This window comes from Hyperolius riggenbachi, chromosome 8 (genome assembly GCF_040937935.1).
Source record: "Hyperolius riggenbachi isolate aHypRig1 chromosome 8, aHypRig1.pri, whole genome shotgun sequence".
NCBI classification, from domain to species: domain Eukaryota; kingdom Metazoa; phylum Chordata; class Amphibia; order Anura; family Hyperoliidae; genus Hyperolius; species Hyperolius riggenbachi.
Window position 1 is genome coordinate 100,284,156 of NC_090653.1, and position 27,305 is coordinate 100,311,460.

The 27,305-nt window shown below is 45.1% G+C and overlaps 1 protein-coding gene across 1 annotated transcript in view; it reads right to left on the reverse strand.

Moving 5' to 3' along the window:
• Positions 1 to 637: 637 nt before the first annotated feature.
• Positions 638 to 27,305, reverse strand: part of LOC137529044 (interleukin-13 receptor subunit alpha-1-like) — a 129,160-nt gene continuing 102,492 nt past the window's right edge. The window contains exons 5-11 of the mRNA XM_068250934.1: positions 26,587 to 26,628; positions 22,902 to 23,083; positions 22,185 to 22,339; positions 21,467 to 21,614; positions 21,260 to 21,356; positions 15,507 to 15,570; positions 638 to 5,219 (exon numbers count right to left, since the gene is read on the reverse strand). Of these exons, the coding sequence (XP_068107035.1) occupies positions 5,115 to 5,219; positions 15,507 to 15,570; positions 21,260 to 21,356; positions 21,467 to 21,614; positions 22,185 to 22,339; positions 22,902 to 23,083; positions 26,587 to 26,628 (793 nt within the window). The 3' untranslated portion in view covers positions 638 to 5,114. The remainder of the gene's footprint in view (positions 5,220 to 15,506; positions 15,571 to 21,259; positions 21,357 to 21,466; positions 21,615 to 22,184; positions 22,340 to 22,901; positions 23,084 to 26,586; positions 26,629 to 27,305) is intronic.

Here is a 27,305-nt window from a genome sequence, read left to right on the forward strand (position 1 = left end):
GTTCTGTTTAGACTTGTCAGTAGGAATGGCTCCCTTGGGGAGGTCAGATCTTTGTCCTGAGGGTGTGGTGCTGCACTGGGATCTGTTCAAGCATGGCTGCAAGATAGGGAGAGAGCGCACTCCATGTCAAGGAAGTGAGACCAGACTGGCCAGTTGTGAAGTAATCTCACCTTAAGAGTTGGCTGGATAACCTACAGTAAATGCTAGAACCAGCCTAGTGAACCCAGTGACAAAGAAAATTTTTATGTGACCAGGTAATGGAATATCCAAAGAAAAATTACGTTATTTTTATAGGGCATTATTTATGTTCTGTAAGACGTTTCAATACTAGCACAAGGAAGTTCTTGTGTTCAAATAAGGTGCGGAAAGTGACCTCAGGAGGAGGAAGCCTCTGGATCCTGGATAGGCTTCTCTTGTCCTCCTCCACTGGCTTGATCCATTACTGGGATCGCCAAAGCATGGCCACACTGTGCTTGCACAATAGCATGGACACGCTCGGCTCCAGTGAAAAAAGCTGAACCTGATTGGGTCTGTGCTACTGGGCAGGTGCAAACAGGGCCGGATTTGTACTTTCCAGTGCCCTAGGCCTGCAGTCACCAAGCGCCCCTTCCCCCCCTACCCGCCCCCCCCCCCCCCAAAAAAAAATTACAAAAAAATTGTCCAACACTGACTAGCGATCATTGGTTTCAATGGGCTCATTTCAGTTGTGCTGCTCTGCCCCCCATTCAACAAATAATTCCTGTAATTTGCGCTCCTGCCCGAATGTGCACAGCAGCCGATAGTGTTTAGGACATGCATACTTGAGAAATGACGCTGATGTATGACTGGTACTTGTCAAGAATACATAACACTGTACCGGCCTCGGTTGCTGTGCACATCTGGGCAGGAGCGAGAAATTACAGGGAGTGCGAGTGGCCAGAGCATGCGCTGCTTCTTTGTCCTCTGTGCGACTGGCTGCAGTCAGAGCCACAGACAGGTGACAGGGAGTGCGAGTGGACAGAGCATGCGCTGCTTCTTTGTCCTCTGTGCGACTGGCTGCCGTCAGAGTTACAAACAGGTGGCAGGGCAGTGCGAGTGACCAGAGCATGCGCTGCTTCTTTGTCCTCTGTGCAACTGGCTGCAGTCAGAGCCACACACAGGTGACAGGGAGCACGAGTGGCCAGAGCATGCGCTGCTTCTTTGTCCTCTGTGCGACTGGCTGCAGTTGGAGCCACAGACAGGTGACAGGGAGCGCGAGTGACCAGAGCATGCGCTGCTTCTTTGTCCTCTGTGCGACTGGCTGCAGTCATAGCCACAAACAGGTGACAGGGAGCGCGAGTAGCCAGAGCATGCGCTGCTTCTTTGTCCTCTGTGCGACTGGCTGCAGTCAGAGCCACAGACAGGTGGCAGGGCAGTGCGATGGAGAGAAGCCCATCCAAAACAGAGAACAGGTAAGTAGCAAACATCCTGTCAGGACCCACTTTGGCTGTTCTGTTGTAATTAGAGTGGACCTGAACTCAGAACTTCCTCTCTGCTCTAAAAGATACGCAACAACATAACCTTTAAATAAAAACATTTCTTTGTTACACCTGATACAAATCCTGCAATAAATCTGCAGTGTGTCTACTTCCTGCTTTTATGGAAGCAGACATATTTTTAACATCCTGTGCTTTCAAATGAGCTTAGCTGTTTTGACAGTCAGGTGACACAGTGTAGAGATTAAATTACAACTTGTGACACAGAGGAGGGGGAATTAGACAGGCTCTCTAAATACATACATGGTACATTTCTCTGTTTTCCTTCTGTTCTGTGCAAGAGTTCAGCTCCACTTTAAAGCATCTGAATGACATATATTTATATTTGCTGAAAAATCTATGCATCTCTTTTGAATGCTGAATATACATATGGTGGTGTGCTCTAACATACTGACAGTATACGGGAACAAAGTCTGAAGAAGGCTTATTTAAATTGCCTTTAAAACGTTTTTTAGGGTAAATGAGGCATGTAACATCATGTTTTTTTAATGATGTGGGGACTTAAAATCCCTCTCTCTCTCAGATGGGAAATCCGAGTTTGCTCGGATAGTGCTATTCAGATTTTATAAATATCCGAATTGCTATTCAAAGTTCGGATAGTGGAAAAAGTTCAGATTATCTGGGTAGTTCGGATACCCAAATATTGGATGAGCACCACTGCTCAGGTGTCATTTAAAATGACAATTTAGCAATGAAAGGGAAGAAAACAGCATTTTGTATCCTGCAGTCTCATAGATTTTAGGAGCTGGAGCACAGAAAATGAGTCAGGAAAGAGTTAACTAAGGAACAGAAGAGACCACTGCTAGCTAGGAAAAAAAAGTCTTAACAACAGTCATAAATTAGGATTAGATAAATTAACATCTGCTGAGGTAAGTGTCAAAGTTGTAAAAAGAGGAGAAGAAACTGCAGAGCTCACTGATGTTTGGGAATGCCTGCATTAAAACTCAGCGGAACTTAGTTCTATCTGCTTTGTAATGTAAATCTCTGGTATTTCTCACATTGATCTGTAAGTCTATCATACAAAGAAAGGAATGGATTATCAGATGACCGTTATGATTGATCCTGATTGTTTTAACACATCAGGAAGTGAGAGAGAGATGCAGGGATTGGGAAACTCTGGAATTCAGCTATTAGTGCAGAGCAGGGCGCTGGATGGCTGCGCTGCGGGAACAGAGGAGATGATTTACTTTGACATATGACCTCTTCTCTCTCCAAGTCATGCCGCCCTTCTTATCTTATCTAATTTTATCGCCCTAGGCCGTGGCCTTTCTGGCCTTTCCAGAAATCCGGCCCTGGGTGCAGATTGCTCGGGCATGTGCAGTAGCACAGACCCAATCCAGTTTGTTTATTCCCGATGGAGCCTGATTAGGTCTGTTCTAGTGCACATGCGCAAGCTGTCGACATGCTGCTTTTCATGGGTCCCAGCACTGGAACAGGCCTGTGGAGTAGCACGGGTAAGCCTCAGGAGGATAAAGAGGCTTTCCCCTCCTAGGGTGAGTACCCCATAGGGGCACTTTTTTCCCCTACAGGTTCAGTTACACTTTAAAAGTTATCTGTGGCCAACACTAGTAGTACACTAGTATTCCATGAATGCAAAGAGATGAGAAGTGTTGGAATTGAAGGCAACCCTGAAATAACGCATGGTATCCCGCAGTTATGTACATGAAAAATGTTAACAAAAGTAAGCTGTAAACCTTCAAAGGGCATAATAATGAGGAGAGGTTAAGTAAAAAAATATAAGCTGTGATTGGTTTGAAGTTTGAAGCGACTAAGCTGCCCACAAGAGTGTCAACAAGACTATGTACTTTATCAGATACTTTAACCGGCTTACAAATGGCATGATTTCATGGTTTCCCTCCATGTTTGCTTGAGAGGTGTCCAGTGAATTGTTGGATTTTATAAATAAGGGATATGTCCTGGTGGAGTTCATATGATAAACCCGTGGTGCAGTCCTACTATAATACATTTCCCAAACAAAGCAAATCTGGCACACTCTCCACTGGCGAACTGAGGGGGCTATTCCGGGTGTCTGGAACCTCCCCCTGCACTGAGCTGTGTATTCAGCCAGGGAAGCCCGCATAATATAAACAGCCTCATTCTCCCTCCCTTCTTACTTCTGGTGCCTCCCTCCAGCTAATAGAATGAGAGAGGCAGCCCAGCTCCCTCACAAGAAGATGCAGCCTGCAGTGAGAGAATGTTGATTATGGAGTCCCGGACTCTCCACAGCACAGAAGTGTCAGACATGATGAAATTAGAGTGCAGGCAAGCTGGTAAATATGCACAGCATGATGCAGAGCTTGCCTGGACTCAGGGTCTGTGGGCAAACATCTGTCTGGTCTCTCCCCATTGTTATAATGACTGCATGTGTGGGTAAGGTGTTTAACAAGCTGAAAAGTTTTTGACAGTCCCTAGACTCCAGGAGGGCTTTTTTCTGACTTGTGTGAGAGACTGACAGGGACAGGAGTCCGATTACAGGCAAGTAGCCTGTGTGATGTGGGACTGCAATACAGATAAGTTCTCTGCTCCATCTCAGGCTATTCTCAATTTATCCACTCCTCTCTTTGGGCTAGTGCAACGCCAAAATGAAAATAGCAATCGCTAGCAATGTGTGAGTGTGATTTTGTGAAGTGATTTTCAGAGCGATTTTTGAATGAATTGCTCAAAAACATGCTACATGCAGTATACCTGCGATTTTGAAAAAGTCACAACGCTGCTGTGGGAACACCCACATAGGGTAACATTAGCCAAGCGCTTTTCAAATCACTGTTGATTTGAAAAACGCTCAGAAGCACTCTTGGTGTGCACCAGCCTCCTTCATTCACCTTTGTTTCCCCTTTCCCCTAGAGCTGGCTGTGTGTTCTTGTCATACAGGACAGCTAAATAAAAGTGCAATCCTGGTGAGGCAAAATATTATTATTTAGTATTTATATAGCGCCGCCATCTTCCGCAGATGCATATATCCCTGCATCATATGGGTATCGCTTGCGCTAATGTGACACTATGTAGCATATTCCACTGAATTGTCCAAACTAAGTCTATCTCCTGTTCCTCTCTTGGGGAGTTGTTCCAGCGCTGTACCCCGTTCACATTTGCTGCTACCAGAAGCCCTCAGAAACACTTGTGTCCTTGAGTACTTCCAAAGATAGGCAGCTCCGTAATACGCCAGCGCACTTTTGTGCATGGGCAGTATGGAGCCACCTGTATTCGGAAGCACTCGGGGACATACGTGCTTCTGGACCTTTCAGGAACCCCCCCTCCTTAAAAATCCTGCGTTTGCCCCTGCTCTCCTCTGTAGTAAAGGCCTGGTTCCATTTCTGGTGCACACTGAGAGCTGAGGAACATTCCTAGATGCTTTCTGAGGTAATGGTGAGTTCTCATATCCTTAGATTGGTGCACACTGAGAACTGAGGAACATTTTCTAGATGCTTTCTGAGGTAATGGTAAGTTCACATATCCTTAGATTGTGCACACTGAGAACTGAGGAACATTCTTAGATGCTTTCTGAGGTAACTTTGTATGGTGAGTTCCCATAAAAGCATTTCACTTCATTATGAAGGACTAAAGTGCAGAAAGTTCACAGTCATGTCATTGTGACAATATCTAACTGTTTTTGGTGGCTGAAAGATTTTCTATCAGATAGACAAGGCAGACCTCTTCTTGCTCTGGCTTACTGTAGACATTTTGTAGTTCACTTTTTTTCCATTGCTGAGGAGAAAGGAAAGAAAAAAAATGTAAATATGCTATTTCTAATAATGAAATAAAATATACATTCCAAACGAGAAAATAAAAAATAATGTTTTGTTGTGTAGGAATAGGGATGGTCGGAATGCCAATTTCCGATTCCGCCGTAAATCCGCATTCTGTCATGTACCGATTACCGATTCCGCTTTCCGCTACCAATTTCCGCATTCCAATGCGGAATTTCCGCCGGAAATTGCGGAAATTCCGCCCGACTTTAACATCGATTTTCTCAAAAACTATAAGGTCTTTTTGAAAACTTTTTTTTGCATCTTGTTCACAAGATTCTAGGACTTAAGGGGGCTTTACTATTAACCGCTAAAGTCGGCAGATTTTTACTGTAATGTAAAATGCAGGAAATAGGCAGATGCAGATTTTCTGCATTTTACAATATAGTAAAAATCCGCCGACTTTAGCGGTTAATAGCAAAGCCCCCGTAAGTCCTAGAAACAAATTTTCAAGGTTTATTAAACCGAATCTTGTGAACAAGATGCAAAAAAAGTTTTCAAAAAGACCTTATAGTTTTTGAGAAAATCAATGTTAAAGTCGGGTGGAATTTCCGCGATTTCCGGCGTAAATTTCCGCGATTTCCAGAGGAAATCTGCCTACGGCGCTTGCATTACCGATTTCCGCATTCCGATGCGGAAATGCAATTTTCGATCGGAATTTCGGAAATTGCATTTCCGCAGAATCCAAATAAGCATCCCTATGTAGGAATTATCAAACAATATCCAGTGGCGTAGCTAGATATTAGGGGGTTCTATAGCTAAACTTTTATGGTGCCCTCAGAATTAGCCACTCTTGAGCAATGCCACCTGCCCCTACCCTATGGATATGAGTTGAGTGGGCAGTTTACAGTCTCATGTAATCTACACTGCATATACAGTAAATGGGCACTGAGACAAAGTCAGAGAATAAAGAAAAACAAGAAAGTTAATAATGAATACATCAATTACCATTGGGCGCCCTCTGCTCCAGGGCCCATGGCAGCTGCTTTGGCTATTGCTACGCCCCTGGTCCCTTCATTTCACAAAGGAAATATATTTGCAGTCTAAAGATTTATAACTGATCCTTTTAACTCATAAGTCTTACTTATGTTACAAAGTGCCATACTACCTTTTTAAACGAATAGGCAATTGTGAGTTATTACATCCAGAATGTGTCAAAAAGCACGAGCATAAATGGAGTTTTGAAGACCATTTATTTATGCTTGTAGACTGTATATACAGCTACTTTATAAGCTATATTGGACCTAGACACTTAATTGCTTTAGTGCTCTTTAAAGCATACCCGAGGTGACGTGACAGGATAAGATAGACATGTGTATGTACAGTGCCTAGTACACAAATAACTATGCTGTGTTCCCTTTTTTTCTTTCTTTGCCTGAAAGAGTTAAATATCAGGTATGAAATTGGCTGACTCAGTCCTGACTCAGACAGGAAGTTACTACAGTGTGACCCTCACTGATAAGAAATTCAAACTATAAAACACTTTCCTAGCAGAAAATGGCTTCTGAGAGCAGTTAAGAGATAAAAAGGGTCAATAGTTGATAGATTTTAGCTCTAGCATACTTCAATGAATGTGGCATTGAGCAAAAACAATAAAACAGTTAAAACTTAAAAAGTACAGTACATTTAAACCTAAAATGAAACTGGAATATCTTAAAAAGTCATTTTTAGGAGTTGGAAGATAGATACAAATATTTATTTAATTATTTTATTTTCGCCTCGGGGGTCCTTTACAGCTGAACTCTTGCACAGGAGACATGGAAAACACAGAGAAATCCACCATGTGTGTGTTTATAGAAAACAACTTGTCTAATTCCCCCTTCTCAGCTAGTAATGAGCTGTTGTAAGTTGATCTGTCAACTGTCTGCTGAGTTCTGAGCTAATATGTAAACACAGGAGGTTAACCCTTTCTCTGCTCCAATCAAACCACTGGAACACTGCAGCATGTCTGAAGGACCTCTATAATCTGTAACAATTAAATGTTTTCTTTTAAATGTTATTATGCTGTTGCTTATATTTTAGAGCAGAGAGGAAGTTTTGTGTTCAGATCCACTTTAACACCTGTTTTATCTTTTTTTTTTTATATATACACTTTTATATTCATGTTGTCTCCTAGGAGCAATTGAAAAACCCCAAAGCTATTCTTTTAAATATATGTCATATTCAGTATGTACAGAGCCCACTACTTAAAAAAGCAGAGTGAAATACTATATCGGCTATTATTATTATTAATACTGATTTATAAAGTGCCCGCATCTTCTGTGGTACTTTGCAGCTAAATGTTTTACAAGTAAAAAACAGGATGAGGAAAAAGTGCAGCTACTCTAGTCATGAATACGCAGTGATAGAGCAGGCAAAACGGTATGCATCTTTCCATAGTTACTTCAACTTGTATTACACAGGACGACTTTTCCCCAAAGTTGGCATCTGAATGGAGCAGCTGACACTGGGGAAAGTGTCGTCCTGTGTAATACAAGTAACTTTCTCCTCCTTCCAACGACACCTAAACTGCTGCCCTACGCCTTTTAGTTCTCGTTATTTTCGCAATCGAAACTGTGTTTGCCGCGACTTCAATCACAAAAAAGAGACAACTAAAAGGCATAGGGTGGGTGTTTATATATCGTTGGAAAGAGGAGAAAGAGAGCTTCAAAATGGTATGCATCTTTCCATAGTTTCTGCACTGCTCGGAGTCCCTTTAACAGGATGGCGAGGGCTGGATTATGTGCTGATGGGGCCCTTTTGACTCTGAATGGGGCCCCAAGCGACTGCTTCGGTTGCCTGGTTGGTAATCCGGCCCTGATGGGAGGTGATCACTACCAGTATGTGCACACAAACTAACTCTTTCACTCTGTTATATAACACCCTGCTTGATGAATACTGCTGTGACTGATATTATTGTTCATACAGTATGTTATGTCTAAAACCAGAAATCCTACAAAGTAGCTTGCCGATTTGATGTCGGTCAAAGTCCAAAATGCTTGGAAATTCTTAGATTGGGCAACCAATCACCCCTGCGACCCCCTCCATCGCAGGGGGGCCCAAAGGCTTTCGGGGGCCCTTCTCCTCCTTCTCCCCAACTGCAAGTGCAGCCAATTAGCAAAAAATCCTCCCTGTATGCTCAAAATAAGCATCCCTGCCACCTCCTCCTGCAATGCAAAGTAGCAGGGGCATAGCAATAGGGGTTGCAGAGGTTGCGACCGCATCGGGCCCTTGGGCAGGAGGGGCCCCAAAGGGCCCTCCCTCAACTACAGTATTAACTCTCTATCGGTCCTGTGCTCATAATAATCACTTCTATAGATGCTTTGAATAGTGGTAATTATTATTATTATTTTTTATTTATATAGCGCCAGCATCTTCCGTAGTGCTGTACATAGTACAAACAAATAATGGGGAACAAATATACATAACCAGCTGTTAACCAGCTGTTCCCCACCCCCTTCTTGCATCTCTGACACTAGTTGCCATTGGCAGGTTTTGGTGCGCCGTATCAATTGTTATGTATAGAGTGCTTGGGGGGCCCCATTATAAAACTTGCATCGGGGCCCACAGCTCCTTAGCTACGCCACTGCAGAGTAGCGAATAGTGGGATCGTCTCTAATTTTTTTTCCAGATGCTGCTTCACAGCAGGACACTTCCTGCTGCCATTCTCCAGCTCTCAATCATGTGACCCTCATGGGGTTCTGGAACCAAGGGGGCCCCATGCTATCATTTTTGCAGGGGGGCCCTAATAAGTCTAGTTACATCCCTGTCAGCCAGTTTGCAAACTGGCTGAAGTCAAACAGCCAAAAACCAAAATCCCTCCCTTCTCCACTCTCCGCATCCCCTCCTTTGATTCAGAAAATGCTTCTTCCTTAAGTAATGCTGCCTGTATGTTATTTGTAAGAAATAAACTCTAAAATTGCACACCAGGACCCTCACCCACGGCCTTTGGATGCTGAACTTTTGGCATGGTGTAGTGTACAAGATACAGAGGCGCCAAAAGAATAAAAGGTAATTAAGTGAACTTAAAAAACCAACTGGTTAAAGGGGTTCTGTGGGGGTTCCTGAGGAGAAAAACTGCCACTTTCCTATGGGCTTCTATCAGCCCCCTGCAGTGGTAATGTCCCACGCCGTCCTCCTCCCATCCACCGTTCCCCGCAGCCGGCACCGGGCTATTATTCGGCTGTCACACAGACGAATAATGCGCGTTGCCACGCCTCAGCTCGCGTCATCTGAGGCTTACTGCGCAGGCGCAGTACAACAGAGCCTTGTACTGCGCTTGCGCAGTAAGCTTCCGATGACACAGGTGGAAGCGAGCGGGTGCGCGGCCACTGTAGCGCAGCCGCAGTTGGATTCCATGCCGCGCTAGACCGGGGCCGGCGGCGGAGAACGGCAGATGGGAGGACGCCACCGTGGGACATTACCGCTGCAGGGGGCTGATAGACGCCCAAGGTAAGTGTCTGTTTTCCTCCTTAGAAACCCCGTAACAGAACTCCTTTAAACAGAGGAGGCAGCGGTGGTCTTACCCCCTCCAAACAGACACAGGCAAGGACTGCGATTCAGACAGGCAACAATTTATTCGGAACTCCAAAAAACAATGCAACGCGTTTCACGGGCCATACATCCCGCTTCCTCAGGCAAAATACAGTAGGAGTCACAGCTGCAGAAAATACACAAACAGACAACCAGAGGCATAAAATCGTCAAAGTGCTGATATGAATACGTAAATTTACATTTTGCATTACATTTTAGTGACAAGTTGTGCGCGGGTTATAAATATTAGTTTCAAACTGATAGTTGTCTCAAAGGTATGCTTGACAGCTATAGAATGGGTAGGGGGAATGTTAAAGGTGCATTGTGCTGAACAGAGTAAGACCAATGATAAATACAAACAAATATGCAAATACTCAAAGTAAAAATTGGCTGGGTTTGCTGCCGGTTGTTGCGGACATCATGCAGAACAACAGTGAATAGTGGGTGAAATTGGGAGAAAGGGTTGACGTGGTCTAGAGGAGGAGGAGGGAGGGAGGGTGTTGGAATGGCTAAAAAACAGGTGGGGTGTTTTTGGCAGCAAGTAAACAAGAGTATAAGGAGAAGGCAAACTTACCATCTGTATTATATCAGCGAGCTCGGCGCCTCTGTAATGCATAGTCCCCAACCGTCCCGTTTTTGTCGGGACTGGCACGATTTGGGAGGGCTCTCCCGCTATCCCGCTATGACCCCCCAGTGTCCCGGCTGGCTGGGGGGTCAGACGCAGGGGCGGACTGTTTGCGCAGGAAGGGAGGCAGCCAGTGAAAGGGAGCTGGTGGCAAAGCGGCGGAGAAGGGGGGAAGTCCCCCCCCTTCCCTCACCTTGGTGCTCCCTTTCCTGGCTCTCCCTTCCGGAATCCGGATTAATGTGTCTAATGTGTCGCTACTGTTACGTGGATCGGGGGGTTGGCCTTAGAGCTGCGCAGCCGCACTCGCGGCTATGCGGACTGCGCAGCCGCGGCCAGCTCCGGCGGCCATCTTGGTGAAGGCTGGAGAGCCCGACCCGGGCCGTGCGGTCGGGGGTCATTCGGGGGGATATTCAGCAGCGGGGACCCGGCGGAACGGCACGGAGGGCGCGGACGGCGTCCTCCGTGCCTTACAAAAACACACAGGTATCTAACTTTTTTTGTTTATTTTTTAAAAATCAGGCCTCGTAAGTCCTTTAATAGTCCTCTCTTTTATCCTTCTAATAATGTATATGTTTATTCTAATTTTATGATATACAACTTTTATTTAGATTTTTATACATTTCATGCATTTTACATGTCTTTCTACCATTTTTATGTTGAATACTTGTATATTTGTTTGTATTTATCATTGGTCTTACTCTGTTCAGTACAATGCAACTTTTTACATCCCCCCTTATCCATTCTAAAGCGGTCAAGCATACCTTTGAGACTTCCATCAGTTCGAAACTAATTTTTCTAACCTTTCCCTTTTTTTTTTTTTTTCTTCCCCAACTTTATTTACAAAATTTACAAAGTATACATACATGATGGCCCCGCCCCTCTATGGCACACTTCCGCCTGGAAGTACTCTCACATTCCTCATACTGATCCATGCTACTTAATGAACTCAGGTGTCCCCTGGCATTACAGAGGCGCCGAGCTCGCTGATATAATACAGATGGTAAGTCTGCCTTCTCCTTATACCCTTGTTTACTTGCTGCCAAAAACACCCCACCTGTTTTTTAGCCATTCCAACACCCTCCCTCCCTCCTCCTCCTCTAGACCACGTCAACCCTTTCTCCCAATTTCACCCACTATTCACTGTTGTTCTGCATGATGTCCGCAACAACCGGCAGCAAACCCAGCCAATTTTTACTTTGAGTATTTGCATATTTGTTTGTATTTATCATTGGTCTTACTCTGTTCAGCACAATGCACCTTTAACATTCCCCCTACCCATTCTATAGCTGTCAAGCATACCTTTGAGACAACTATCAGTTTGAAACTAATATTTATAACCCGCGCACAACTTGTCACTAAAATGTAATGCAAAATGTAAATTTACGTATTCATATCAGCACTTTGACGATTTTATGCCTCTGGTTGTCTGTTTGTGTATTTTCTGCAGCTGTGACTCCTACTGTATTTTGCCTGAGGAAGCGGGATGTATGGCCCGTGAAACGCGTTGCATTGTTTTTTGGAGTTCCGAATAAATTGTTGCCTGTCTGAATCGCAGTCCTTGCCTGTGTCTGTTTGGAGGGGGTAAGACCACCGCTGCCTCCTCTGTTTAACCAGTTGGTTTTTTAAGTTCACTTAATTACCTTTTATTCTTTTGGCGCCTCTGTATCTTGTACACTACATTGAGTCCACCCTGGGTGGAGGGTTGTTACCCTATTTTCTTGTCTACAGAGAGCGACTTTTTATTCCTGAGTGGGGTCAGGATTGTTCTCCCCACCTGCCTATACAGTGGTTGCCTATTGGTAACCCTGGTTTGTAAGTATAATTTTAACTTCTCATTTATTTTGTTGTCCCCAAGACGAATTACACTATTGGGGCTCTTGGTGTCCCTCTGCTTTATTTTGGCATGGTGTGCTCACCTTGGCTACTGCCTCTGGAACTTCACTAGATCTATTCAGTGGGTGGCAGGGATAATATCCTGCTGGGTTTCCTAACTGCCAGACTGACAGGTCACTGCTGAAGCTCTGGTGCCAGGGTAGTGTCATTAGAACGATTATGGGCAGATTCGACCAAGAGACAAATTTATCTCTAATCGAATCTGATTAGAGATAAATTTGTCTCTAGTCAAATCTGCCCATACACTACAGGCAGATTCCTGTCCGATTTCAGCATGAAATCATCAGGAAATCGGCTGAGCCACCACGTCCGCCCCGCCGCTGCCCCCAAAATGTATAAATGTATGTAGTGTAGTGCACAGTGGCGGAACTACCAGGACTGCAACACCTGCAGCCGCAGGCGGGCCCGGAGGCTCTCAGGGGCCCCATGATGCACAGCATCGGCCACTTACGAGAGCTCCGGGAAAGCCCTGGGCACGCACGCACAGGCAAAGGAGCCTGTGCTCAGCTACTTCAGCCGCCAGCCAATAGGACCTTGGCAGGCTGGTAATGTGACGGAGGATTGGATGCAGGGAAGTAGGCGGGGCTGTGAGAGATGGAGATGTTCCAGGAAGGAGAGAGACTCGCAGTGTGATCTCTCATGCCCTTTTCCTCTCCCCGCGGCAGATTTGAACTTGCTGGCAGGCCAGGGCTCCCTCACTCCCCTCCTCACACAGATGGATGGACGCTTCGCTGAGCCTGGTCTCTGCTCACACACTGGTGAGCTTATCTCAGGCATTACCACCTCTTGCCGCTATCCTGGTAAAGGGGGGAGGGGGTACTTAACCCTTTCAGCAACACAGCTGCCTGTGTTGCTTCCAAATGCATTGGCACTGGGCTGGCTCTTGCTTTTCCTCAAAGTGTATGATGCATGTAAAAGAGTCAGTTTCTGCACTATTCTTGTAACAGCGACCAGCTATACATTTTCTCCTGTTCTGATACACACACACTTTCCACAAGTGCATAATACACTTGTGGAAAACGAATGCCAAAACCTTTGCAAGCAGCACAGCTGAGTTGCTGAAAGAGCTAAATACCCCCCCCCCCCTCCCCCGTTGCCCATATATCAGATGTATTTTATTTTTTTTAGGTATTTTAGTATTTATATTGCACTGACATTACGCAGCGCTGTACAGATTATATTGTCTTGTAATTAACTGTGCCTCAGAGGGGCTCACAATCTAGTTCCTACCATAGTCATATGTCTATGTATGTATTGTAGTTTAGGGGAAAGCCAATAAACTTATGGTGGCCACTAATGATCCAACCTTTTTCATCCAATCTTACCAGATCTATGTAGTACAAGGGTAAATTGAGTGAATATACTGAATGGATACTTCAGGCAGTTACCTTATATTACATAGAAATGGTAAGATTGGATGAAAAAGATTGGATCATTAGTGGCCACCATTATCTGTATGTTTTTGGGATGTGGGAGGAAAATTGAGTGCACGGAGGAAACCTAAGCAGACACGGGGAGAACATACAAACTCCGTGCAGATGTTGACCAGGCTGGGATTCCAACCAGGGACCCAGCGCCGCAAGGCGAGAGTGCTAACCTCCACGCCACCATACTGTATGGGAAAATTGACCTAGAGACAGATCTCTCTCTGATCAGAGAGAGATCTGTCAACTGCCAATACACCACAGGTGGATTCCTGATCCATTTCAGCATGAAATCTCTTGGGAATCAGCCTTGTAACACCACATCTGCCGCTTCGCCGCAACACGCTCTGTGACATCACACCCACACGCCGACGTTTTGCTGGCAACCATGCGGGGTGTGTATGAGGACAGAGCCCGGGTTGGCGGAGAAGGGGGGGCCCATTGAAAGTTTCGCAGGGGGGCCCAGTGATTTCTAGTTACGCCCCTGGTAGTGCATTTATACATTACCTGTCCTGTAGCAGCTTCCAAACAGTGTCCGTCCATCTCGCCAAGTAACAGCCGCATACACGCTCTGACGTCAGATGCTATTTGCCGCCGGCGTGTATGCGGAACCCGGCGAGATGGACGGAGACCGCGTGGAGGCTGACACCAGACAGGTAATGTATAAATGCACTACACTACATACATTGCGGCGGCAGCGGCGGGGGTTTCGTCGTCTCGTTGCTCGTTCGCAATTCGGCCGCCGTACCGCCGCGCACTTGACCAACCAACTTCGGCTCGAAATTTTCCAGCATGCACGATCGACCGTGCGGCCAATTTCTGTCCTGAAATTGGTCACTTTGTCGGTGGGGCATGCACTTGGCAGCACAAATTTTCATCCAATTCGATTATAATAATCGAATCGGATGGTCGATTGGTTGGTGGGTTGGCTAATGTATGGCCCCCTTAAGCAAGTCCTTTGATAATGGTACCATTCATGCCCAGTTAGGAGACCCAGTGGGAAACACTATCCATGCCACCAACTGAACAGGTTTAGTAAAGTGGAAGGCCGCGGCCAAGGGACCTCATGTGCAATTTTAGAGTCTCTTACAAATTTTCGCGTTTCTTACAAATCTAGAATTTCTTACAAATTACATATATATATATATATATATATATAGAGAGAGAGAGAGAGAGAGAGAGAGAGAGAGAGAGAGAGAGAGAGAGAGAGAGAGAGAGAGAGAGAGAGAGAGAGAGAGAGAGAGATATACACAGTAGATGCTCCCTAGAAATTCCCTGGTTATTTAGTGGTTCCCCACATAATATTGTCTGGTAGTCTAGTGGCCTCCCCAAAGTATTTCCATAGTATAGCCCTCCCCCGGGACCCCCCACGGCAGAGTGGCACAGCCTTGCAGTTTCCTCCCCTGCAACTTCTGCTACTCAAGCACTAGCTAAGAGGCCTTGAACTGAAGATGTCTCTAATTGGCTGGAGGAAGTGAGTAGTGCTGCCCCTTGCATGACTCTGCTAAGGGAGATCAGGTGGAGCACAGGAGGAAGAGAAGCTGAAGCAGTAAGCTGCTGCTGCTTCAGACTTAGTCGTCCGGGACTTGGCAGGTTGCATTCTGGCTCGCCAAAGTCCAGTCTTCTTGTATTGGCCACAGTAGCCAGCCATTTTGTGTATTGGCCAGACAGAACCTGAAGTGGCCAGACTTCGGGTTCTGGCAGTAACATATTTACAAGTTAATGTTTTAAACAACTATTCACATATACTGTTTCATTTTCTATGAACTATGTATAAGCATAAACGGTTTACCTGCAAATCTTTTGGAAAAATCTTGGCAGGATCTGGAATCTGAGGGAATAGCGTGCCCTTTAATCTGTGAAAACAGAATGCAAAATAATTAGTAACACATTTGGGTATAAGATTAGAATATCTGCACTGGTGTCATGAGACTCTGAATAGCTGATAACACAATATATTCATACTTTGTGTTGGGGGACTAAAATATCAGGTTTCCCCATTCTGATGACAGGTAAAACTGGTATTGAAAGTTGTGAAAGGCAAGGCAGGATAGAAGAGCTTATTGTTAGGTTTACAAAGGCACAATATTGGTCGAACCTTTCTGGTTTAGGGCTTGAACTTTTGGGTGACAGTTCAAGGTTGAATGCTGTACAGGATATTGCTAGGCTACAGCGTAGCAACATATCCTGTTGCTATGGATGGGGAGGACTGAGGCACAACCTAGCGGTTTCTTGCAGGCGGGGTAAGAAGAGGAACAATATACATGGCTGAGACCAGGGCCGTAACTAGAAATCACAGGGCCCCCCTGCAAAACTTTGGATGCCTCCCCCCCCCCTGCTGTCATTGCTGGAGGGGGGAGCACTGATGGTAGCTTGGGGTGAGGGAGAGGGGGAGTCGGGCCCTCCTCCCTGCTGCTGTTTGTATCTGCTGCTCCCCCTTCTTGCACTGCACCCCCTCCTGCCCTTAAAAATGGCCCTGGAGGACCCCAGAGCCAGGGGCCCCCTCTCAGGCATCTCCACCTAATGCCCCCCTGCAGCTGCATCCCTTGCAGGGCCTATTGTTACGCCCCTGGCTAAGATGAAACAGCACTCTGTATATCAGTAATGCATCAGGGCGACAGTACACATACTAGAATCTCAACAGAGACAATCTGACCAGCTGCCTCAGTCAAGTTTACTGCAGTGTATGAATGCCCCTTGCCTTTACTATTCAAGACAGTGTAGTATTGTCAGTTAAACTTTACTGCCCCTTTACTATTCAAGTCAGTGTAGTATTGTCAGTTAAACTTTGACAAAACTATTGGGGTTGCAGTTAACAAGGAGCTACAGGAGTAAAATCTATTGCAAAAAAAGTATTTTCCAAATACACCATGTATTTACAATTAATGACACAATGACATGATGCGATTTGGTTTTTAAAATATATTTAAGATTTGCCCCAGAATCTGTTTTTTTTTAGGTTAGTTTTAGATGCTGAAGAGAGATTTTTGTCATAATAAAATCCCAGGAGCACATATCCATATTTTCTTGAAATAGGACTGTCCTGAGGAAAGCAATCTGGCAGGGGCGGCCGATAAACACTACCTTGGGCCAGAACCCTAACGTGTGTACAGACGCCCCCCGACACAATCTAAAGATCTGGCTTCCCAATTCGCCTGACACCTGAACAACCCCTGAGCACTTTGTTCTCCCACTCCCTCCGCCCACTCCACCCACCAGAAGCCTCTCCGACATGCATTATGCATCATCCCTCCTCTCTGCTCCATGGTAACAGATGCTTCGCCTGCCACCTCTAGTCTAGTGATGTGTCTGTACAGAAGGTGGCCCTGAACTGTTGTAAGTGGGAACGAGTCCGGTAACCTGCAGTTGACAGTATTTGGCATGACTTTTTAGTAGGAGGGCTTTCTACTCTATGGGTACTTTTCCTCAGCCATGACACTACAGTCTCTCTTCTCAATACAGCTTAGAACTAAGGTGGAGCTATTGGGGCAGTGCCAACTGCTCCACTAAACTGAGAATTAGACTAGAAAATCAGTTCAATGTGATAACTAGATAATACCAGCAGTCAGATAGCACTGCCAGGCACTAGCGTCGTGACGGGGGTGCGGGGGTTGCGACCTGCACCAGGTGGGGTGACCCCAGCCGCCCTATAGGGGGTGTGCTGCATGGAGGGGAGAGCCTCGGGGAGGGCAGCCCGACCTCTCCCTCCCTCTCCCAGGGCTGGCCTCTGTGCTCCCCGCTCCAGACTTCATAGAGCAATGCGCAGGGGAGCCTGTACTATACGACTCACCTCCCAGCGTTCCCATCGCCGCTTAATCGCTGCTGGTCCTCTGCTGTCTGCATACGCTGATACAAACACTGCTTCCGGCTAAACAAGAAGCAGTGTGTGTATCAGCGTATGCACAGAGGAGAGGACCAGCGGCGACTGAGCAGCGATGGGAACGCAGGGAGGTGAGTCATTTAGTACAGGCTCCCCTGCGCATTGCTCTATGAAGTCTGGAGGGGGGAGCACGGAGGCCAGCCCTGGGAGAGGGAGGGAGAGGTTGGGCTGCCCTCCCCGCGGCTGCGGCTCTCCCCTCCACTGGGGGGGGGGGGCACCTACCTAATACTGGGGGGCAGCTACCTATCTAACCTATACTGGGGGGCACCTACCTATCTAACCTATACTGGGGGAACCTACCTAATCTAACCTATACTGGGGGCCGCTACCTATCTAACCTATACTGGGCAGCAGCTACCTAATCTAACCTATACTGGGCAGCAGCTACCTAATCTAACCTATACTGGGGGGCAGCTACCTATCTAACCTATACTGGAGGGCAGCTACCTATCTAACCTATACTGGGGGAACCTACCTATCTAACCTATACTAGGGGAACTTACCTAATCTAACCTATACTGGGGGGCAGCTACCTATCTAACGTATACTGGGGGAACCTACCTAATGTAACCTATACTGGGGGGCAGCTACCTATCTAACCTATACTGGGGGGCAGCTACCTATCTAACCTATACTGGGAGAGCCTACCTAATCTAACCTATAATGGGGGGCACCTACCTATCTAACCTATACTGGGCAGCAGCTACCTATCTAACCTATAGTGGGGGAACCTACCTAATCTAACCTATACTGGGGGTAGCTACCTATCTAACCTATACTGGGGGGCAGCTACCTATCTAACCTATACTGGGGGCACCTACCTAATCTAACCTATACTGGGGGGCACCTACCTAATCTAACCTATACTGGGGCAGCTACCTATCTAACCTATAATGGGGGCACCTACCTAATCTAACCTATACTGGGGGGCACCTACCTAATCTAACCTATACTGGGGGGCACCTACCTAATCTAACCTATACTGGGGGGCAGCTACCTATCTTACCTATACTGGGGGCAGCTACCTATCTAACCTATAATGGGGGGCACCTACCTAATCTAACCTATACTGGGCAGCAGCTACCTATCTAACCTATACGGGGGGCAGCTACCTATCTAACCTAGACTGGGGGGCAGCTACCTATCTAACCTATACTGGGGGGCACCTACCTAATCTAACCTATACTGGGGGTACCTACCTAATCTAACCTATACTGGGGGGCAGCTACCTATCTAACCTATACTGGGGGGCAGCTATCTATCTAACTTATACTGGGGGCAGCTACCTATCTAATTTATAATGGTGGGCACCTACCTAATCTAACCCATACTGGGCAGCAGCTACCTATCTAACCTATACTGAGGGGCAGCTACCTATCTAACCTATACTGGGGGGCACCTACCTAATCTAACCTATACTGGGGGGCACCTACCTAATCTAACCTATACTGGGGGGCAGCTACCTATCTAACCTACACTGGAGGCACCTACCAATCTAACCTATACTGGGGGCAGCTACCTATGTAATCTATACTGGGGCACCTACCTATCTAACCTGTATTAGGGGCACCTACCTACCTACCTAGCTAGCCTATACTGGTGGCAACTATACTGGCTACCTATATTGGAGGCACCAACCTAACTAACCTATACTGGGGGCACCTACCTATCTAACCTATGCTGGGGGCAGCTATTCTGGCTACCTATATTAGCCCACTGCCTTACAGTTAATTACAGTTACCCCCACCCATGTCATGTCCACACCCATTTTTTTTGCCGCTGCGCGCCTTGCTTTTTTGGGGGAGGGGGGGGGGGGGGGGGGTGTCGGTGAATTATCCGCACCGGGTGTCAAACACCCTAGCTACGCCACTGCAGCCAGGCAGCAGTTGAATGATAGCAAATTCCAATGATAAACAACAACTGAGTGTCTCTACTCCTCAAATTAGAGCATGTGTTCCCCACAAACAATACAATTAAGCAGAGTGTCCACCCAAACATCATAACTGGGCAGAATGTAACCCCAAAACATAATTAGAAAGAATGCAGGACAAGTGATTAAATCTGGTACAGTCCCAACCTAACAACGATACCGCGTTTCCCTAAAATAAGACCTCTCCCAAAAATAAGAACTAGCTTATATTTCAAGCGTGTTTCAAATATAAGCCAACCCCTGAAAATAAGACCTAGCTTAAATGGGACACTTTTAGTGTATGAGGAGGTGTGTGGTCCCTTACCACACCTCCCTTGGGGCTGCGTCCCCCTCTGTTACTTGTAACTGCTCCCGTGACCGGCATAGAATTAAAGCTGTACGGGTCCCCTTTCACCCTGACGCTGTACGTAAGGTCACCTCTGCGCCCATGCTCCTCTCTCGTCATTATCAATGTGCGCCCGGCTGATGCGTCTCAGGCGCACACTGATAATGGCGAGAGGGGAGCACGGCCGCAGAAGTGACCTTGCGTACAGCCTCAGTGTGAGGGTGAAAGGGGCCCCATACAGCTTTAATACTATGCCGCCACTACATCGGAGAAGTTACATGCAACAGTGGCGGACGCAGCCACAAGGGAGGTACGGTAAGAAACCACACACCTCCCCATACACTTAAAGCGTATACCCCTCTCCTGAGAGTAAGCCCCTCCCCCCAAAAAAAATAAGCCCTAGAACATACAGTACCCCCCCCCCCCCCCAAAAAAAAAAAAAGAATATAAAACAGTGTCTTATATTTGGGGAAAGACAGTATATGTGAGCTCTTGTTTCATTACGAATCAATTAATCCTTAAAGAATACTCAAACTGACATGTGACATGATGAGATGGACATGTGTATGTACAGTGCCTAGCACACAATTTACTATGCTGTGTTCCTTTTTTTCTTTCTCTGCCTGAAAGAGTTAAATATCAGGTATGTAAGTGGCTGACTCAGTCCTGACTCAGACAGGAAGTGACTACAGTGTGACCCTTACTGATAAAAAATTCCAACTATAAAACACTTTCCTAGCAGAAAATGACTTCTGAGAGCAAGAAAGGAGGTAAAAAGGGGAATTACTTATCAGTGAGGGTCACACTGTAGTTACTTCCTGTCTGAGTCAGGACTGAGTCAGCCACTTACATATCTGATATTTAACTCTTTCAGGCAGAAAAAGAAAAAAAGGAACACAGCATAGTTATTTGTGCGCTAGGCACTGTACATACACATGTCTATCTCATCATGTCACATGTCAGTTCGGGTATCCTTTAAAGCATACATGTCAAACTCCGGCCCGTGGGCCAAATCTGGCCCTCGGAACCATTAAATTTGGCCCTCAAGTAGTTTCCCCACTTTGCATTATGTTTGGCCCTCTCTAGACCATCAGGGAAGCTATATTGGAGGTGAAACTGGAACACCAGGGAAGCAATATCGGGGAGGTAGGGGGAAGCCACTAAACACTAGGGAACTGTATAGGGGTGGGAGGACCACTAGGCACCAATGAACTGTATAGGGGTTGTAGGAGGGCCATTAGAAACCAGGTAACTTTATAAGGCAGGAAGGTGGCAGTAGACATTAAGGTTGGCCCGCGACTAGGTCCCAGTGTACAATTTCGGCCCACTTTGCATTTGAGGTTGACACCCCTGCTTTAAAGTATGAGTTAAATACTGCATGTTTCTATGAAACCTTTTAAGAAAAATTACCTTTTCAGGTGAAAAAGTAGAAGAATGGTCAACATTATGACTGAAAGTGGAATTAAGAGAAGCAGAAGAATAGATACTGATCTTCCATTGTCTTGACCTAAAACCATAAGAAACACAGGAGGCAGATATTATATACTACAGTATGGAGTCATACGGCTTCTTAGACATGCTATGAAGCCTTGCAGAAGGTTTTGGAAAACAAAGTACCTGAAACTGTAAATTCCTCACTCCAGGGGCTCCACAGACATTGGTCACCATTAGATGTTTGATGATTTGACAACCTAACCCGTACTTTAACCATGTATGTGACATCAGGCAGAACATTGGGGATTTCTTTATGCAAAGCATTTGCAATCTGAAAGAAATGGCGAAGTCTAGTTAGGCTTTAGGACTGTATGATAGCATTCGCAGGCATGCTCCTGCAAAAATCCATTCAGTGCCATACAGTGGCATGAGTCCAGTTAAGAACTCCCATGGAAGTCCAGAGTTGAGAGGCTTTTAGAACCAGCGGAAAGTCACATATTGCATATACATAGTCACATAATGCATAGCTCCAACATGCCTAGAAACTGACACCAGCATTGGACTCAGGGTGAGAAGGCCAGAAATTTATCTTGGCCCTACAGGAAAGGTTAATGAGTACCTTATGTGAGGCCCACACAAGGATTTGATGGATTCTGATGGTAGCCCTCTGTGCATTTCAGGTTGATGTTGCGAAAACTGTATAAGAGGTTCATCAACAACAGAATGGAAAGCCTGGATGTACAGAGCAATAACCAGGCAAGAAAACCAACGTTTTGACAAGTTTAGTTTAGTCAAAAAACAGACAAAATTATACTTCTTTGATTATTTTCCTTGCCCTACTTTTTAGTTGTTTTTTCATTCATGTCATATAAATGTGGTATTGAGAGAGGTAATAACTCACCTCAAAAGGGTTGGTCCATTCATCATCAGATGATGATCTGCTTGTTATTTGTGATGTAATAATATTTTTATTGCCTTCAGAGACATTCCAGCTCACATATATGGAGTTATTTGGAGTTCTCTTTGTTTCTGTTATCGTTGGAGGTCTGAATTGTGCTGAAAGGACAAAAATAACAATATATTTTAAGCTGAATTCCTCCTAAACTTGTTCTGAAAGAGGAAGGCCCATCAACACTTATCTGAGTTGCGAATCCTTGAACACCTAATGTATTTCAATGGCATCACACATCTTTTGGTGTGTGTGTGTGTGTGTGTGTGTGTGTGTGCGTGCGTGCGTGCGTGCGTGCGTGCGTGCGTGCGTGCGTGCGTGTGAGTGTTCTGTGATTTTTTTTTTATTTTTTGCATTTTAAATTGCAGGGAGGTGTTAGTTTTTTTCATGTGTGATGTGCAAATTGTGTTTATTACAAGTCAATGGAAATGCAGAAAAATTGTAGCCAATTTGGAGGTAAATTAGATACATCCTCATGTAAAAAAAAAACCTCATTGGTATACATGAAAAAAAATCGCACAATCACAAGGGGCACAACTCAAAAAACAGAATCAGACGTGAAAAAAATGTGTACAAATTTATATTTATAACTCATGGTGCAAGGTGGTGACCTGTTAAATGTCCAGTGGTATTTTATGACATTTTATATCACACATCGTTCAAACTCACCGATATTATTAGTCATTGTATAGCTTATATGGGGCTTTATTCGCTTGGATTCATCAGTGACTACAGTTACAAGAGTTGGCAAAGGATCAATATGTTTCTGCAGTGGAAACTGGCATCCTATATACTTCCCATCATTAAAGTACTTCTCACAAGTTTTTCCAGTGTCTAGAATGTCCCAAAACCTAAAATAGAAATAATTACATGCAGTTATACATTCAGTCTGAGCAAGTACTGTACAAAGCTAAGATTCATTTCCATAATATTCAACATAGGTTTGAGGAGTTTTTTTATATTGTTTATTTTCACTTGCAACTGTTAGAGTGTGTTCCCACTGGGGCAGATGCAAGATGGACTCCATCCATTTTGCATCCGCTCCGTGCCCACCCGCTGTTTGAAGCAATCAACACTCACCTGTCTCACCGCGATCACCGCCACTCGGTCCCTCTATAATCAGCCTGGTGGCCAGCAGAGGCAATGGGTCCATTGCAGGGTGACAAGTGTGAATGGCTCCTATGTCTAACATGTTCACTACTGACCAGTTAGCAATGAGTCTCTAGTGGGAACAGAGCTTGAAAAATCAAAATCTCTCAAATGAACTGCTAATGGAAACACTATCAATGGGAACAGTGGCGTAACAATAGAGGCTGCAGCCCTGCAACCGTGGGGGGCCCAGCATGAGGAGAGAGCATGGGCATTGGCAGGGAGGGGGAACAGACCCCCTCCCTCACTTCGGGCTCTCCCCTCAGCGCTCCCCTCCAGCATCTATCAGCGGCAGCAGGCGGCGGGCAGGAACACATACATTCATGCGTTCCACTGCCGGAGGTTCCTCTCTCTAAGTGTCTGACGCTACTTCCTGTTTAAACAGGAAGTAGCGCGAGGCACTTAGAGAGCGGACCTCCATGGTGGATGGAGGTATGTGTTCCTGATCGCTCTACTGCTGCTGATAGATGCTGGAGGGGAGCGCTGAGTGGAGAGCCCGATGTGTGGCCAAGCTTTCCCCTCATGCTGCGACCCCTTCGGCCCCCCAAAATGGCCCTGAGTGGGTCCGGGGGGGGGGGAGCCCATCCAAATTTTTGCAGGGGGGCCCGGTGATTTCTAGTTATGCCCCTGAATGGGGATTTTTGTTCATTTACCTTTCATGTAGTTTTTGTATACGCCATCATCATAGCCATATTCAGTAATATTGCTTCCAGGTAGTTATGGAGCCTCTTACCACACTGCTCTCTGCGATGCAATCCTCCCCAGACCGGAGGACTTGATGTATATTTACTTACTAATCCCCAATGTCAAGTTCCCTTTAAGTGTTGCAAAAGAGAAACAAAAGAGGTGGGTGCTCAATCCAAGCAGCACCTGACTTGTAATGCCCGCAGAAATTTCTACTGACAAATTGAATAGACAAGATAAGACAAGACAAGACAAATAACATTTATATTGCGCTTTTCTCCTTGCGGACTCAAAGCGCCAGAGCAGAGCAGCAGCCACTAGGGCGCGCTCTATTGGCAGTAGCAGTGTAAGGGAGACTTGCCAAAGGTCTCCTACTGAATTAGTGCTGGCTTACTGAACAGGCAGAGCCGAGATTCGAACCCTGGTCTCCTGTGTCAGAGGCAGAGCCCTTAACCATTACACCATCAGCCAACTGCTATAGGCACAGCATGTGCAAATTGCATCCGCTTGCCAGAATATGCAGCGTCTAAACTAAGTTTACTGCTTTACCCTGCAGTATTCACCAGACGCAAAAATGTTTGCATCTCAACAGTGGTGCCGCAAGTTGTCCTACAATGGGGCCTAATATTAGAGAAATATGGAGACTAGCTACTGGGTTGACATGCTTATCTTTTGCCTTCACTTCTAAGTCACACGCCCACATTAAATCAGCAGCCAATGAGAATCTAATCCACGTAGTAAATCTAATCCACATACAGTACATATTCTAGAAGTCATTACTAACCTAGGATCAGCGTGACAGCCAGACAAGAAGCATAAACGAAAAGGGCGATCTATGCTGTGCTCGCATTTGTTTACAAAGCAAGCTAGCTATGACAATGCAGTTTCTAGGAGAAAAAAGGTAAGGGAGAAAATGACATCAGGATAGGCTTTAGTTAGAGGGAATCAAGATGGAAAATACCAGGAATAGAATCCTCTTTATTTACTATATAAAATTAACTGAAATTAAAATGTGGACAGTACAATACATCTGTCATATAAGTAGAACAAATAGTTATCTACGTATACAGTATATGTGTTTTTTTTTCTGGGACAGTATGGCTGTCCCTGCTGCTTTAATTGGGGGAGGGTGCAGGGCCGGCACAGCTTGTGCTCTGTAGCTCTGCCCCTTGCATGTGTGCTAGCGTAATACCGTTATTACAGTGCACTGTGTTGTGCAGGAGGAAATCAAAATTTTGGACTGTGCGCGTCACTTTGATCAATATAGGGGGACATACCGGACCAGACCAGATCTGGCAGAGATGCCCCTACAGCAAGCCCAACTGCATCCACGTAATCTGAAGAGGATGAATAATCTGCCTGATTTTATCTGGAAACCGTGCCATCTAGTGGCAGCAAGTGTTTCTATTTCAGACATTGGATCTATGGAGGAAAAGGCCAATGTTGGATGTAGTCCGACATAGGATTGAAAAGTGTTAAGTCTGACCACATTAGCCACATGTTTGTTTCATGTGTGTGATTCATACACTATTGAAATCACTCAGCATGACAACCAGGACATCTACATTGCTTAAAAGGAAATAGATACTGCATATTAACAAGTCTTAAAATGAAGCCCTGATTAATAAGAAAATATAGCTACATGACCGATTTTAAATATATTCAGCAATACTGACACATTACGCCCTATGAGTAGCAAGTAAGGATGATCAATGAGATGCAAATTGTTCTGAAATTATGCAAATGTTTGTGCAAATGTGTGCAGTTTGAAAATGGACCAATCAATTAAATCCCAAGTTTACATTGATTGGTCCATTTTCAAGCTGCATATATTAGCAAAAGAATTTGCATCAACTCAGAAAAATGTGCATACCTGTGATCATCCCTACGTATGAGTACAGTATAATCTGTTTAGTTACTCTCTGCCTATACCTACACTGAGAAAATCTGTTTCTCATGTCTTTACTGTTCCTACTGCCTTTCTACAGTGTTCCTGTTTGTCTGCACGATTTATCATCCCTGTGCAGATCTTCAGCATTACAGCACACACTAATAATGAGTCATTTCTTAGTGTAAACAGTGACTCATATGCCAGTATTGTAAAATAGAGGTAAAATCAGTAAAGTAAGTATATTGTATAACTGAGCAAAGCTTGATTTTAAAAGATTAAACCTGCATCAGGGAAGCTCTTTTATGGTGAAATTTGTAGGGAACTATCTTATTTTCATTGTATGGAAGGAAAAGATCGGATTAAATGAATTCACAGCACTAAAGGATCCAAACTATATCTGAAAAGAAACATATATTATGTTCATATGTATTAAACAATCTGTTGTGCTGGTTGACCAATCATTTAAAGTGAACCTGAGTTGAAAATAAACTGATGAGATAAAACAATTATACAGCATGGTCACTAAGGGTTGACAAAAAGTCAACTAAACAAATGAGGAGGAGGTCAGTGCACATTTAGGATACAGTATGTTTGCTAACTTTTTCAATCCATAAATATAGTTTGACTTACTCTGGCAGAGTAGAGCATTTTTTTTCTTCGTTTTCCTTCTCCCTGTTTTGTAAGACAACAAAAGCAAAATGAATAAGGAAGTCAAACATTAGTTACCCTAAGACATGATACTTATTTCAGCTAAAATTGCTAGTAAATGTTGCCGAGGTGTGTTGGCTAAACAAGGTAAATATGATAAAGCTCAACAAAGTCTAGGGGAGATCTTGAAGCATGCAGGTCGACCGTATGTTACTTGGTTAGTCTCCTGTCCAACTATCTGATTACTTTTTGCCTCATTCTTCACACATCCTTTTCTGTTTGTTAGTTCCTTGTTGTAAGCGTTAATCTCAGTGCCTCTATTCCCTTCTCTCTGAACTTCCCTTTCAATGTTGTTTTCTTTATTTATGTTTCATTCAGATCCTAGTATCTTCATTTACCAAATGAGGAGTGGGTTTGTCGTGTCCAGAACAAGTTACCAAGTTCTGGTGGGTGCTCTCTCTCTTTTATGAACACGTCAGCTGTTCTAGATGAAAACATATAGCAAAATATCTGTAAAGGTAATGCAGCCTGTGAACTAGGGATGCTGCTGCCAGGTGGCGCTGTACATGTAGGAAGGGGCACATGGAAGGCGAGATTGCTTCGAGAGTGTCAAGAGTGATTTCCTGTAGGCGAGAGTGATTTTTTTTTTTTCATTCAAAGAGGGAGGTACTGCTTGCTTGGCAACAGCATGTCAACTCCCA